Raw genomic sequence first — 13,489 nt, forward strand, 5'->3', positions numbered from 1 at the left:
CATCTTCTGAACCGCTTTATCCTCACTAGGGTTGCAGGGGGTGCTGGAGCCTATCCCAGCTGACTTTGGGCCAGAGGTGGGGGACACCCTGAATTGGTGGCCAGCCAATCGCAGGGCACAAGGAGACAAACAAGCATTCACGCTCACACTCATACCTAGGGCAATTTAGAGTGTCCAATCAGCCTTCCATGCATGTCTTTGGAATGCGGGAAGAAACCGGAGTACCCGGAGAAAACCCACGCAGGCCCGGGGAGAACATGCAAACTAACCACTCAGCCGCCGGGACGCCCAGGTTATAATTGATGCTTTTTTTACTGTGTTGCAGCTGTAGCTGCAGTAAATGTTTTATAGGCATAAAATAGTTATTGAGGGTGAGATTGATTCAGATGTAGCACTGAAGGCCTAGGTGTGAAATGCACGGCCTGCCACTGAATTTAATAGAGTTGTACACACACACACTACGCATATCATAGCTGGCATGCTAATACTGCCAAAGGGAAGCCAAAAACTAATAGCGGAGACATTAAGGAAATGATCCCCAGGCTGATGTGTTTTCTACTGATGGCGACTAAACGCAATTGCTATATTTATCATACTCAGAGAAACAGAGCGAAAGAGAACATCCAACACCCCCCACCTCCTCAATGCCGTCCCTCTCACTTGTCCCCGGGAGAGTGATGAGAGATGCCTGCGGGAGGGAGAATAGTGTTTCTTTGTGTGTATTCATTTGTGTGCGTGTGGGTACGTGTCACCCACCATTGTCGTGCACTATCCCAGTTTCAACCAGAAGTCGCAAGGAATTCAGATATTTCCACTGCAATTTTATGGATAATACGTATTGTCCGCTAATATAAATATACTCTTAACAAGTTGTCCCATGAAAACAAACAAACGACTTTGTACGAATACAATTTAAATTGATGCCTTCTGTGATACAGCTGACCTTAATACTGTCATTAACACACAGAGATCACTCTCGCCAAGTGCCAATTTAAGTGCATTTGTGGACAAACAGGCACTCCTACATACATTCTCAGTAATTGACCATTTAGAATACAGTCCTAGGGTCACAGGTAGTGCTGGAGCCCATCCCAGATAACAATGGGCACCAGGCGTGGGTCTCGGTAGCGTGCCAATCGCAGAGCACAAGGAGACAGACAACCATTCACGCTTGCACCCATAATCTACCCGCAGGGGCAATTTAGAGTTTTCAACCAGCCCAGCCTACCTTGCATGTTTTTGGAGATGTGGGAGGAAACTGGAGAAAAACCACGCAAGCCAGGGGAGGACATCGAAACTCCACACAGTGAGGACCAACCTGGGATCGAACCCTCGAACCCAGAACCATTTGGACGCCTTAAAAAAACGTTTAAATGTGTAGATACCATCCGCAGTATTTTTTTTTCATGTTGCAGCCAAATACCCCTATTTATAAGATATAATAAATAGAGATGTTTTTTTAAATTGTAGTTTCAGTTGCGGGCGGCGGTTTGAGTGGTTAGCACGTCGGCCTCACAGCTCTGGGGTCCTGGGTTCAAATCCAGGTCAGTCCACCTGTGTGGAGTTTGCATGTTCTTCCTAGGCCAGCGTGGGTTTCCTCTGGGTACTCCAGTTTAATCCCACGTTCCAAAAACATGCATGGTAGGCTGTTTGGACACTCTAAACAGGTATGAGTGTGAGCATGTCTCCTTGTGCCCTGCGATTGGCTGGCCACCGATTCAGGGTGTCCCTCGCCTCTGGCCCGGAGTCAGCTTGTATACGGTCCAGCACCCCCCGCAACCCTAATGAGGATAAAGCATGAATGAATAGTTTCCGTTTCTTGGGTACAAACTGCCGTAAAGAATCAGTGTCTTGTGCATACCTTTTCAGAGAACAGCAAAGTTCATTTTGACAAAAGAGCCTCTTCCTAATTAGTCATCCCTGAGCCTAATGTAATATTTTTGCTGTGCATCATTTGCAGACTGGTCTGTACTTTGTCATTCTCGTCTCTCAATCCCCTTCTCCCCCACTGCCCTTTCCTGCTCTCCAATTAAACTTTGGCGGCAGGTTTCCATCAGCCGTCTGGTCATCTGCAGCAGAAAGCCTGTCAGGAAATTAACTCATCACTGGGTGACAGCTGCTAATTTCTCCCTCCTCCATGTCACACAAGTGGTCTGTTGCAGTTAATAACGAGACATCCTGCGCTGATTAGGAAGATATTGGGATGGAGGGTGGAGACGCGTATAATACAGCCCACAATCACTCAGTTGGACGTGGAGAATAATAAGTGTTCAGATGACGAGACGGGCATCCAAATTTAGAATAGGATCGTCAACAGAGTTTAACGGGGATGCAAGAGGAGGCCACAGACCCTATTTCACTCACTCCCATGTTGATTGACACACAGGGAAATGCGACAGCCTCACTTAACTGAAGTCAATGTCAAAACAAGACTTCCATGCTTTCACTTAACAGTATTGTACACGTCATGTTTATTTCATAGGCCTAACTCGTTGGAAGATTCCAAAGGGCTTCAATAAAACAGCAGTTAACATGAATGTGTTAAACAAATGAATAATTCATTGATAAGATAAAGATTAGAAATATAATGTATGATTTAAAAAGTAAATAATACACCTAATAATAACAGCCCCTGACCGAGAGCAGTCTATAAAAGAAATATAATTTTTGTGTTTTCCTGATTGATTTGTGAAGTTCATGTTGCATGAAAATGGGAAAACGTAGAGTGATCAATAGAAGTGAAAATTGTAACCAAGTGCCAGATTCAAATGATCAATTCTAACACAGATTCTGATCAAAATAAGTGTGGAATCCTCAGATCCTAGAGAAAGATTTGATGAATTTCATTCATAAATCAACTCATTAATTGGATCATAACACTTCAATCGTAGAACATACAATAATTGCCACCCACCACTTGAAAGACAACATTTTTCGAGCACTTTTGTGGACTTACGAGGGAAAACATTAGGTACTACATTCTGTGTCAGCTGTTGTAGTAGTGTTGTATTTCCCCGCAAAGTCTGAAATTATGAGTAAAAATATAAACATGGAATCTGACAGCAGTTAGGCCATCAAAAGTCTTTGGAGGTGTGATGAACATACCACCCCATTTCTAACCCGTTCTCTCAACCTTTAAGAGTTGGCAATGATCAAACCCATTACTTTTGTACAAGAGCTCCGTTTAAAGTCAATGTAAACAAAACGAATACTGTAAATCAAAACTTACATCACACAAAAAAGTTATCGTTCAGTGTCGACCCACCAGATCTGCTCACTTTCCATTACTCTCTTCGTGTCCTAGGTGGAGTGGTGCATGACCACACCTTGTCCCGATTTCACCGAACATTTCCATGTGCTGCACAGTGGCATTCTGCTACTCGTAATCCTTTAAAACAAAACAAAATGGATGAATAAAATACACGGTTGGAGTAACAAGATCGATATTCAAATTCAAGTGGCTAGTTTGAACAGCTCCCACAAAACATGCATGAGAAGTTTGTTGACAAAATTATCGTGGCCATGGATGTAAATATGAGCACGAATGGTCAGCAAACAGTCCAGCCAGCACACTCCTGATCCTAATGAGATGATACGGAAAATGGATGTATATGGCTTTTTCCACCCTGTCAACAAAACATTTTTCCATCTGAACCACAATGACCTTTTATCATAGTTGCAGCTTAAAAAGTCTAAACACATTAGTAAAACAATTATTTAGAGCTAACCTAGGTGCTATTCCCTGACATTTTGAACATAAAAGGCAAATATGGTGATGATCAACCCACAGCAGGTCGTACAGATGACTTTATATGAATTTTAAATGTGATATGGTTATTTAAAAATTTAGGTGGCATATGTTTATACGTTCTGCAAATATTTAAATGTGATTCTCCACTTAGCGGATGTTAAACAACGATTTTGATGCATAAATGAGCATGACCTGTAAAACGTGAAAATGTGAAGAAGGGTTGGGGGTGACTTTATAATATTTTTACGAATATGAGTGCAGGAGATTAAGCTGTTAAAAATCTGACAGGTGTTTTTTTATTTTTCTAAAATTCTGGCTCTATGCATGTTTATGGGCTTTTCTGCTCTTCCACTTCTCTGTGGTCTCACCTCTCTCAACATCCATCTGCAATCCTCTCATTTTTCCTGCCCACTCGTCCACCACTTTCTCTCAACCCACCTTCTCGCTCACTAAGTGTGTGTGTATGTGTGTTTGTGTTATCGGGATGATCTTTTGATGCCCTCGTAGCGTGAGTGCTTTCTGCCTCTAGTTTTAGCGGTCAGCCATTGTGCTCACAGCCGTCATACTGCTCTCCCACTCACTCCATCAGAAACTACAGGCCTGTGTAGCGACCTAAATGAATATTGATTCTCCCTCTAGTGCCAAATACTGCGGTGGTGGTGGGGCAATGAGTGTGTTACATGCAATGAAGGGAATAGGGCTGATGGGGGAAAGGAAGAGAGGATGGCGATTAGGGTGATGGTGATCATTGTGGTGATAATGATAATGGTGATGATAATGACTGTGTTAGTGATCAGAAAGCATGATGGGAGATATCAGTTAATGCACGAATGTGCATGGAGGTTTTTCACCGGACGACACAGTGCTGTGGACGTAATTGCCGTATTGATGCTGAAATTACATGACAATCACTGCAAACACTGCAATAAAGTCAAGACAACAATGAAAACCTATGGATGCACTTGTTAAAATTGGCTTCACTCTTTATTGTTAGAAACGAAAATGAATCTAGAATACAGCGCTCGCAAATAGCTTTCAAATAGTCTGCATAAAGTAGCCGCAGTGAGACATAAACCAACAAGAAGATGCTTCTAAACTATGCAAAACAGTGCTTTGTGCCCAATCCTATGTTAATAACTAAAAAGGACAGAAAAAACTAAGGCCTCCAAGTTTTTTCCCTTCAAATAAATGCAAAAAAACATTCCAGGGAAAAACCTTAACGTCCACTGCACACATTGACACCTAATTGATGACTGAAATAGTAAAAATTTGTGAGATTAAAGCCAAAACAATATTTCAGAATCATGACATGGCCTTAATTAAGCATAATCTGGGTGGTGTCAAAAACTCAAATGCATCTCATTATTCACAAAATCCTCTTCTTGTCGTTGTCATATGGCGCTCTTCTAATTAACACATCCAATGCTGAAAACAAGAATATATATTTTAGAATACACAAATTTCCACAACTTTATCCACAGGGATGAGTACATAAGTGTGTGACGAAACGATTATTTGAATTCCGAGCTTTTAGATACGCCAACTGAACAGATACTGCTGGCAGAGGGCAGACAAGCACCAAGTTTTCTTTTAAAGATACTATAAAATACTATATCAGGGGACTTTAACCCTGAAGGGCCCGAGCCTTTTTTGGCTATATAATGGCCATTATTTTTAAATGCCTTTTATTTTGTCTTTAATTCCCATATAAAAATGTTTATCATGGGTATCTTGCTTGGCATATTTTTTTCTCAGAACAATGCCATCACTATAAACTTATTACACTATATGACATGAACATATTAAGACCCCCAAAAATACACAAAAATCAACAAATTCTAATAAATATCCAGAAAGGAAGCACCAGACATCCCATCCCAAGAACATGAGCATCCTTCGGTGCACACTCGTGTGTATGTGTATATGGAATTATAATCTACAATCAAATGAATATGACCATATCTTTAACATTTACCACGGTCTAACGGTGTAAATCGTGATGGGGGGACAGGGAGAGAGTTTGAAATCTGCTCTTTTAATTAATGATGATGTGTTTATATATATATATATATATATATATATATATATATATATATATATATATATATATATATATATATATATATATATATATATATATATATATATATATATATATGGGTATTAGTTTACTTTTTCACAGCTCTTCAAAGACACCACATGATTGATCACGCCGGCGTGATCATAGGACTCCTTGGGTTAATCTGAATGCAGACCATATCTTTGACATAAATTCATCAAAAAGTGACAGAAAATGATCAACACTGAAAGATCACTCTAATTAGTCTTCCTTTCTCAGCTGCTTTTTCCCCACTCACAAAAAAAAATCTCCAAATAGAACTTAAAAGTCAGAACCGAAATGAGCTGCATATTTTTCCAGTCTCCTGGCATGCTATCCATAGGCTTTTTATTCTGTAGTTGTTGTGTGAGCGTTCTCTTATTGTGTCAACAAGTGTCAGATAACACAGCGTTAGAAAGCTAGGCATTAACATCAATTACGGTTGTGATGTCATCACCAGAAATGCTGAAAAATCGGTGTTTCCTGATGAATTGTTTTGGATGGATAATCTAGAAATCTGAGTGCCCAATTTATTTTATACGTGGAAAATTACATTAATGGAGTCATTTCCATTTTTGACATGGGATTATAAAGAGGATTAATTTGTGTCAACTGCATCTGATAATTACAACCTCATGTTTATATTCCATGTGTATTTTGCTACCCAAATGTTTCAGGTGCTTCGTAACAAAACCATTATTCAACCATGATTACTAGGAATGCCACAAAAGTAAAATAATCTTCGTATCAAAGTCACTGCTATGATTCATGTTTTGCCCCCCGCCTTGTTTTAAAAAAAGGTGATTTTCTCTTTTTTTTTTATGAAAATCAAATCTAAAATGAAATACAACATTGATAACTAAAGAGCAGAAACAAGATATAATCTGTTTTTTCCTGGTCATAAAATGAAGTCTCCTCTTTCTTTTGGTAGAGTTGGTGTAAATCAATATAATTATAGGACTATATTCTGTGTGCCTTGAAAGATGTGTCATGATCCCGTTTGCACTCCAGAGGTAGTCCTTTCTGAAAATGTCTGGCAATGAAAATATTAATGGGCCTCCTGCTCTTCTTGTTCACATGCTGCATCCTCTTCATACACCCCTCCTTCCACCTGTAGGGTGCAGTCATCCAGCTCTGTAACAATGTAGTGGGTGCCCTCATCATTGACAATGACCTGGGTGAGCCCTTCCTTGATCATTTGCGAGGCTGCCAACTGTAGCAGGTTCTGCATGTCTTCTTGACTTTTCTGGTCACTGACTTCCTCCGGCTCCTGTTTGACCAAAGACTGCACTTCACTCTGTACATGCTGAGCCATCTCGGAGGCCGTGACCTGGTGAACGGCCGACACATCTTCGTGCATTTGCTCTTGATGGTCCATCTTGCTCACAGCGCTAAGCAGAGCATCCAAAGCTGTGGACGACTCTGACGTGCCATGACTTTTTTGGGCTGCTTCGGAGGCCTCTACCGTGTCTCCAGCTACTGCCCGTAGCTCAGTCGCACCCTCTCCTCCTGTCAGCACCACATAGCGGGTGCTCCCTGTGGCAAGGTCAGCCCCTGCAGATGCCACCTCCCTGGCTGATGTGATAACTTGCAGATCTTCTGTGATGTGGAGCACCTCTGCCACCTGGCCCGCCATGGCAAGCGTCTGCAGGGTTGCAGCAGCAGACTCTTCCAGGGTCTGCTCGATGGCCATCTCTCCATCACTGTAGCCTTGGATGATGATGACCTGCTGGATAGCGTCCTCATCACTGAGCCTGCCATCCACAGAAGGGTCCACAACTTCTGTCTCTACAAAAGAAGCCCCCTGGCCTTTCAGACGACAATCGAAAGACTTGGAGACAATACCTGGGGAGAAGAGAGGGGGATCAGGTTAAGGCCACAACACCTTTCATTAGATATTTTGATGCTATATGAAGCCAAAAAGCACCCTTCTTAGTTCATTCTTGTTCTGTTGCATGTAGCCTGAGTGACTTGGGTTGAACGACTTGCCTGTCATCTGGATTTAGTGGTTGCTTAAAACTAATTTGAAGTCTGCCTTGTGGCGCTCTATATTGTTAATTAACTTTTGCACTCTGCAATGTCACTTCCTCTAAAAGTTTAGCTGCTAAGTCTTTTCCGGTTTCTTAGCCCGCACGCTCGATACATTCAGATTCCTCGAGTCTGAGTCTATAAAAGATCACTTTTTATGTTCCAAAGGTTAATTCATTTTCATAGAATCATTCATTTGTTCCAGTGTCTACATCTGTGTTAAACTCAATGGTGATTGACAGTGTATGCTTTATGAAACAATTAACAAATATGTTTGGCAACAAGCGTTGAAAACAAGGGTGGGCAAACTATTCCACAAAGGGCCACAGTGAGTGCGGGTTTTCATTCTAACCCATAAAGAGGACACCTTTTTACCAATTGGGTTTCCTACAAGTGCAATTGCACTCAGGTGCTTCTTGTTTTCTGCAGAAATGTCATTGGGTAAAACATCTGTGCTGCATTTAGTTGGAACAAAAACCTGCACCCACAGCAGCCCTCGGGGACCAGTTTGCCCACTCCTGAATTAAAGTGAGAAAATCACCTGGAATTGTTCCCTTGTCCCCCCCTAAAAAATTATAAATGCTCTCAATTTTGTAAAAATAAAATGTTTATAATTGTCAAGTGTTCAGACCGATATTCAACACATTTTAGCCTAAAGGTATGATTAAATCTGTCAAATAAGAAATACAAAGTAAATTCATGGTTTTCACTTGGCAAAATGTAGCTATGGTACAGTCAAATCGTGAAATTTGATTAAAACATTATAATGCATTTAAAAAAATAGGATTAACAAAGAGATAGTTTGGAATAGAGGTGTGCCCTGGGTGAAGTGTATCTATGCAGTTTTATTCATTTGATTGCAATTGTGTTTGCAGGTTAAATTGTCCTGCAAATAGTAGTTTATTTTGGTCGAATTGGTCAAAGTTTGACTGGGACCAGGTTTAACTTTCTTTTGCCTCTTCCCCCAGCTCCTCTGATTTGCCTACGTATGCGTGCAAGATAACCGGGATCCCTAGGCTGGATGCACAATGAGTGTGATAGCATCAGGTGAGTGAATGTTTTCTTAAAAAAATAAGCAGAAATATCGGATGAATAGCTAAGCATTTTTGATCCAGGAAGTCCGAGTGCAATCTTGCCTCCTGACTGAAATACTCCTTTATATGCACATTTGCGCACTGTGTAATGTTATTTTTTCATGAATGTAAAAATAAATTCAGTGTAATTGAAGAATTGTCTTCGTAATGTGTCCAAGTCATCAAACACATTGCCCACACTCATAAGCTTTTCACCGACATTCTAACGACGGCCAATCAGAGCTAAAAATATGCAAATTTGATCCAGTACACTGCATAAAAATGCAATAAAAAATAGAGCCACTTGAAACACAGATGAAATGGTTAAAGGTTATTCCTTGATCAGAAATAATGGCCAGAAATCTGTAGCTCGAAACAGCCATTACTCATTGAAACATGTGGTGCCCTTGTGGATCACAGGTTGCCATGGCATTACCAAGGTGATTTGAGAAGTGTTTATGATGGTATTGTTTGAGCAAAGCTTGGCTCTGGCACAAACAGACTAATTTATTTGTCAAAAATGCAGTGCCTAGTAATGGTGATAGTAGTAATAGTACTAGAGAGCAGGGTATGATGGCCATCCCCCCTAAAGCTTCTGAGAATGGATGACCTTACTTGTATGAATGTCAAAACAAAGGAAGAGCACATTTCACCTGCTAAAACTGCAACTGGCATAAGGGCTTAAGAGAACACACACTCAAATTTTAGGAAAATAGTGCAACATCATTTATGTTTTTTTTTTTATGCATGGGTCTGGTGACGTTGGCATTTTAAGAGATCAGCAATTCAATGCCCAGACGACATCACACAGATCTCAGTGTGTAAGGGGGACAAAATCATCCATCACTGATATGCTTATCTCTCTCAGACATTTTATGTCCAACACCAAAGGTGACAATGTGATCAGAAAGTCACATTCCCTTCTAAAAATGTGCGTTAGGAATGCAATGGCTACAATGCTTTATCATGTGAGAACCCCCCCTCGCAAATTTAGAGTATAATTTTGAAGTGGGGCAGTGCAATTTAAGCCAACAGTCCCGAAATTGCAGTACTAAAGGTTTTTTTTTTTTTTTTTTTAAAACCTCACACACACAAAGACACGATTCAGCTTTACATATAGGTTCTAGGTAAAAATAAGAAATACTAGAACTAGTGATTTTAAAATGATAGTAGGCCTTATTTATGACATAATGGAGAGGAAAAAGAGGTTTATATAAAAAAGGGTAGTAATACATACTGGAGAGACTGTTTTTGTTGTCATTTTAGGAAGTGGGTTTGTATTATTTAGTGTCTGCATTGTGTAATTTAAAATTACTGTGAGTCAAGAAATAAAAAAGGAAGTTATCTACTTTACAACGACAGCCTATAATTGAAAATTTAGTAGCAGTTCAGTAAAAAGTCAACAAACAAACAGGAAACGTTCTTTTTTGTATAAACGGTGAAAATGCTTATACATTCCTGGGATAGCAGTGTTTCCGTGTAATGTGTTATTGGGTCTCATATCGATAGCTTAATAGTGTGAGAGGTGAGTAAACTGACAAAAACATTTATTTGAACGATATTACTCCAAATTTCTTCCTACATTTCCTTCTAAATTTTTTCCCTCCAATTTGAATCAATATAATTCATTTTAGTAAAGCCTTTTTGAAAGGAATTCTTTCTATATCAGAATTCCTGTCAAAGTGAAGGTGGCAAGGTCCAAAAATGTACAAATAAATGGGAGAATTTGGTTGATATAGAAGATACAGAACTCTTGAAGGATGTTTTTCTTATTTAGGGCGACTAAAACCATGTATCTTTGTATACTTTCAAAATCCATGTGTATACTTTCATGTAAATTGACCTTGTGCTGTTAAATAGTCCAAATTCCAATGTTGAGATATTGATACAAATTAAGAGATACCTCAAAGACATTGAAAATTCCATATTGAACAACGACTTCTCAATAGCTCTTAAGCAAAAAAAAAAAAAAAAAAAAAAAAAAAAAAAAACGTATTTGTTTAGTAAAATAAAACCCACATTAGTCCATGTAGGATATAGAAGAAAATGTTTAGTCAGAAGGATATTAGTTAATGTCACTATTTGTAAAATAAATCCCTATATGTGGTTATAGGCATCCTTATGTTGTGTCGAGAGTATGCGTTGCTAGTCACATTAGCCATGGGGTGCTGTTGGCAGGTCCCAGTGGCAGCCCGCTGAGGTTTATGGAGTGTCACTCAGTTGCCACAGCTGTGAATCAAGTTAATGTTGCACATCCCATCTCTTGTGCTGTCCTGCACTCCCGGTGGAAGAACAACATTTGAACAGCGTGATTGGGCCCTGGCAAGAGGTTGATGCCTGTTTAATATCTGTTCTGAGTGTTCTAAATGACTGATTCCTTTCAAACGATGTACTAGTGCGGATGTGAAGAAAGTGAAGAAGCCTGCTTCATTGACCAGGGTGTGAAATAGGAACGGGTCTTGCTGAGAGAAGAGAAACGAGTAAAAAATATATTGATGGAGAAATGTCTTGATAAACTGTTATTGGGGCACTTGGCAAAATGATCAGAATCCTAATGCTAAAATTAGCTTGGTGATTTACAATGAAAACACAGTTCAACGAATGGAAAACCTTTCTATTTGTATGATAGGTTGCCTTACTGAACAGCAGCATCTCTGTTTAGTGTATGCTACAGATGCAATTATAGATCAATGGGCTGGCAAGAAGCGAGAGCCCCGGGCTATAAAGTAGCCTTAAGCTCAAAGAGGACACCAAGGGAGTGGTCAGTGGTCACTTACTAGCAGTTACATGAATTAACCTTAACACTAAGACACAAGCGCACACACTGAAAAACAAGCAATTACACTTGCTTTAACACACTTCAACCGACAGCAAAATTTCTGTTAACCTAGTAGAATACATATATTTAAAACACAGAAACTAAATTACAATAACTGCTACTCAACACAGTGATATTCTCTTCAAGCATAACGCTCAGGAGAGGAGAACAAAACATGCACAAAATCTGTGACAAGGTCAGTAGCAGCACCATGACAGGCCAGAGTAGAATGGCACAGAGATCTGCCCAATCCGTTTATGGAGCGATTACCTTCAATTACAGATATGGAGGCAGTGTGGTTAAAAAGAGCAAGATGGAGACCTTTGAACCTGACACACATGTGGCTATTATTTGTGGGGGAGTTTTACAGAGCATGGTTTTAAATGTGTGTCACTGGTGCATTTTTTTAAGGTAACACTGTTAATCAGATCAAGTGAGTGTGTCTCCAGGTGACCTAAGAAGAATAGTATTGTGGCAATCTATACAATAATTTGGCTAAATATTACTTGATTTATCTATCCATAAGCTATGCACATTTACACAGAGGAATATACACATAATTGCACAAGACCAAAGGTAAGTTTTGCTTCTCCACTCATTAAACACCACTTGGTACACAAAAACTGGCCAACCGTGAGAAGACAATGAGTTTTGAAACCTGATGTAAAATGGACACAGCATAGTGTCGACGCACCATCTGCAACAAAATTTCCTGTTTGGTGGCACCATGTCATTTCATGGCGCTCCTTCTCTTAGAGTATGATAGAAGTGGAGATTTTTACATTATGCCTCATAATTTGTGCAGCCCAATGGAACACATTCCTTCCGACTGATGCAGTGTTTGGGGGAATAAAAAGTACAAAACTGTTAAATATGATGAACTTTTTATGAACGGCATAAGAATGCCACACAATGCATGGGTGTACTAACTTTGGTAGCTGGCCAGAATGGTGGCAAACTATTTGGATGTAAGTGCATTGATGCCACAGAAAAAATCTATCTACAAGAACATGTAAACAGAGAGTCCTTAAGCCATGTCTATTTTTTTATTGCTTTTAAATAAGTGTAATAGTGGTTATTTGGTCAAGCTGTGTATTTGGTGACCTTAACTGACTTTTTTTTCTCGCTACACCAATGTGGCCTGAGGCAAACTTGCATGTTTCATTTGTATGGGTTGCTTGTGTGTGCGCAGACAATGTGGAGGGTCAGTTGAGGTCCAGCTAGTGATGGCTGTACTTTGTCTGGTAGGGACAACCGCTACTGTCACCTTTATGAACGCCATGAATCAACACCCGGGAGGACAGGCCAGTCGACCAAAAAACAACCAATTATACAGTGGCCAGATTGACACCAGGTGGACAGGGCAGAGAGATGGAGACAAGGACAAACAAAACAAGATGGTGAGGACACAGACTGACAGACGGCCCCCTGGCCTGCAAAACTGACTAGAAACTGTACTATTACCGAATTTATTTCAACCTGAGTTTTTAAAAAGTGTTCTTTGGATGTTTGTCAACTATATATTAATTTATGTGTTATTTTTTTGAGAGAGGAATACTTAAAGCCAATTTTTTGACCCAGCTACATTAAATTTTCTACTACTTTTCACTATTACAATCAAAACTAAACTGAATTATAGCTTAGCTGACTTTGCCAAAGCTATGACGAAAACCAGTCAATTACAGGGCACATTATGACAACCAAATTATATTGAAATATCT

General features: G+C 39.8%; 1 protein-coding gene and 1 long non-coding RNA gene across 2 annotated transcripts in view; one reads left to right on the plus strand and one right to left on the minus strand.

The window, feature by feature from the left end:
• LOC144072733 (uncharacterized) overlaps window positions 1-13,489 on the plus strand; it is a 46,009-nt gene that overhangs the window by 30,360 nt on the left and 2,160 nt on the right. Inside the window, exons 10-11 of the long non-coding RNA XR_013299914.1 lie at window positions 8,846-8,924; window positions 13,017-13,168. This is a non-coding gene — a long non-coding RNA (uncharacterized LOC144072733). The remainder of the gene's footprint in view (window positions 1-8,845; window positions 8,925-13,016; window positions 13,169-13,489) is intronic.
• The window catches only part of znf407 (zinc finger protein 407), a 123,344-nt gene continuing 115,768 nt past the window's right edge, over window positions 5,914-13,489 (minus strand). Inside the window, exon 10 of the mRNA XM_077597984.1 lies at window positions 5,914-7,694. Within this exon, the coding sequence (XP_077454110.1) occupies window positions 6,898-7,694 (797 nt within the window). The 3' untranslated portion in view covers window positions 5,914-6,897. The remainder of the gene's footprint in view (window positions 7,695-13,489) is intronic.

Source organism: Stigmatopora argus, chromosome 4 (assembly GCF_051989625.1).
Source record: "Stigmatopora argus isolate UIUO_Sarg chromosome 4, RoL_Sarg_1.0, whole genome shotgun sequence".
Classification (NCBI taxonomy): domain Eukaryota; kingdom Metazoa; phylum Chordata; class Actinopteri; order Syngnathiformes; family Syngnathidae; genus Stigmatopora; species Stigmatopora argus.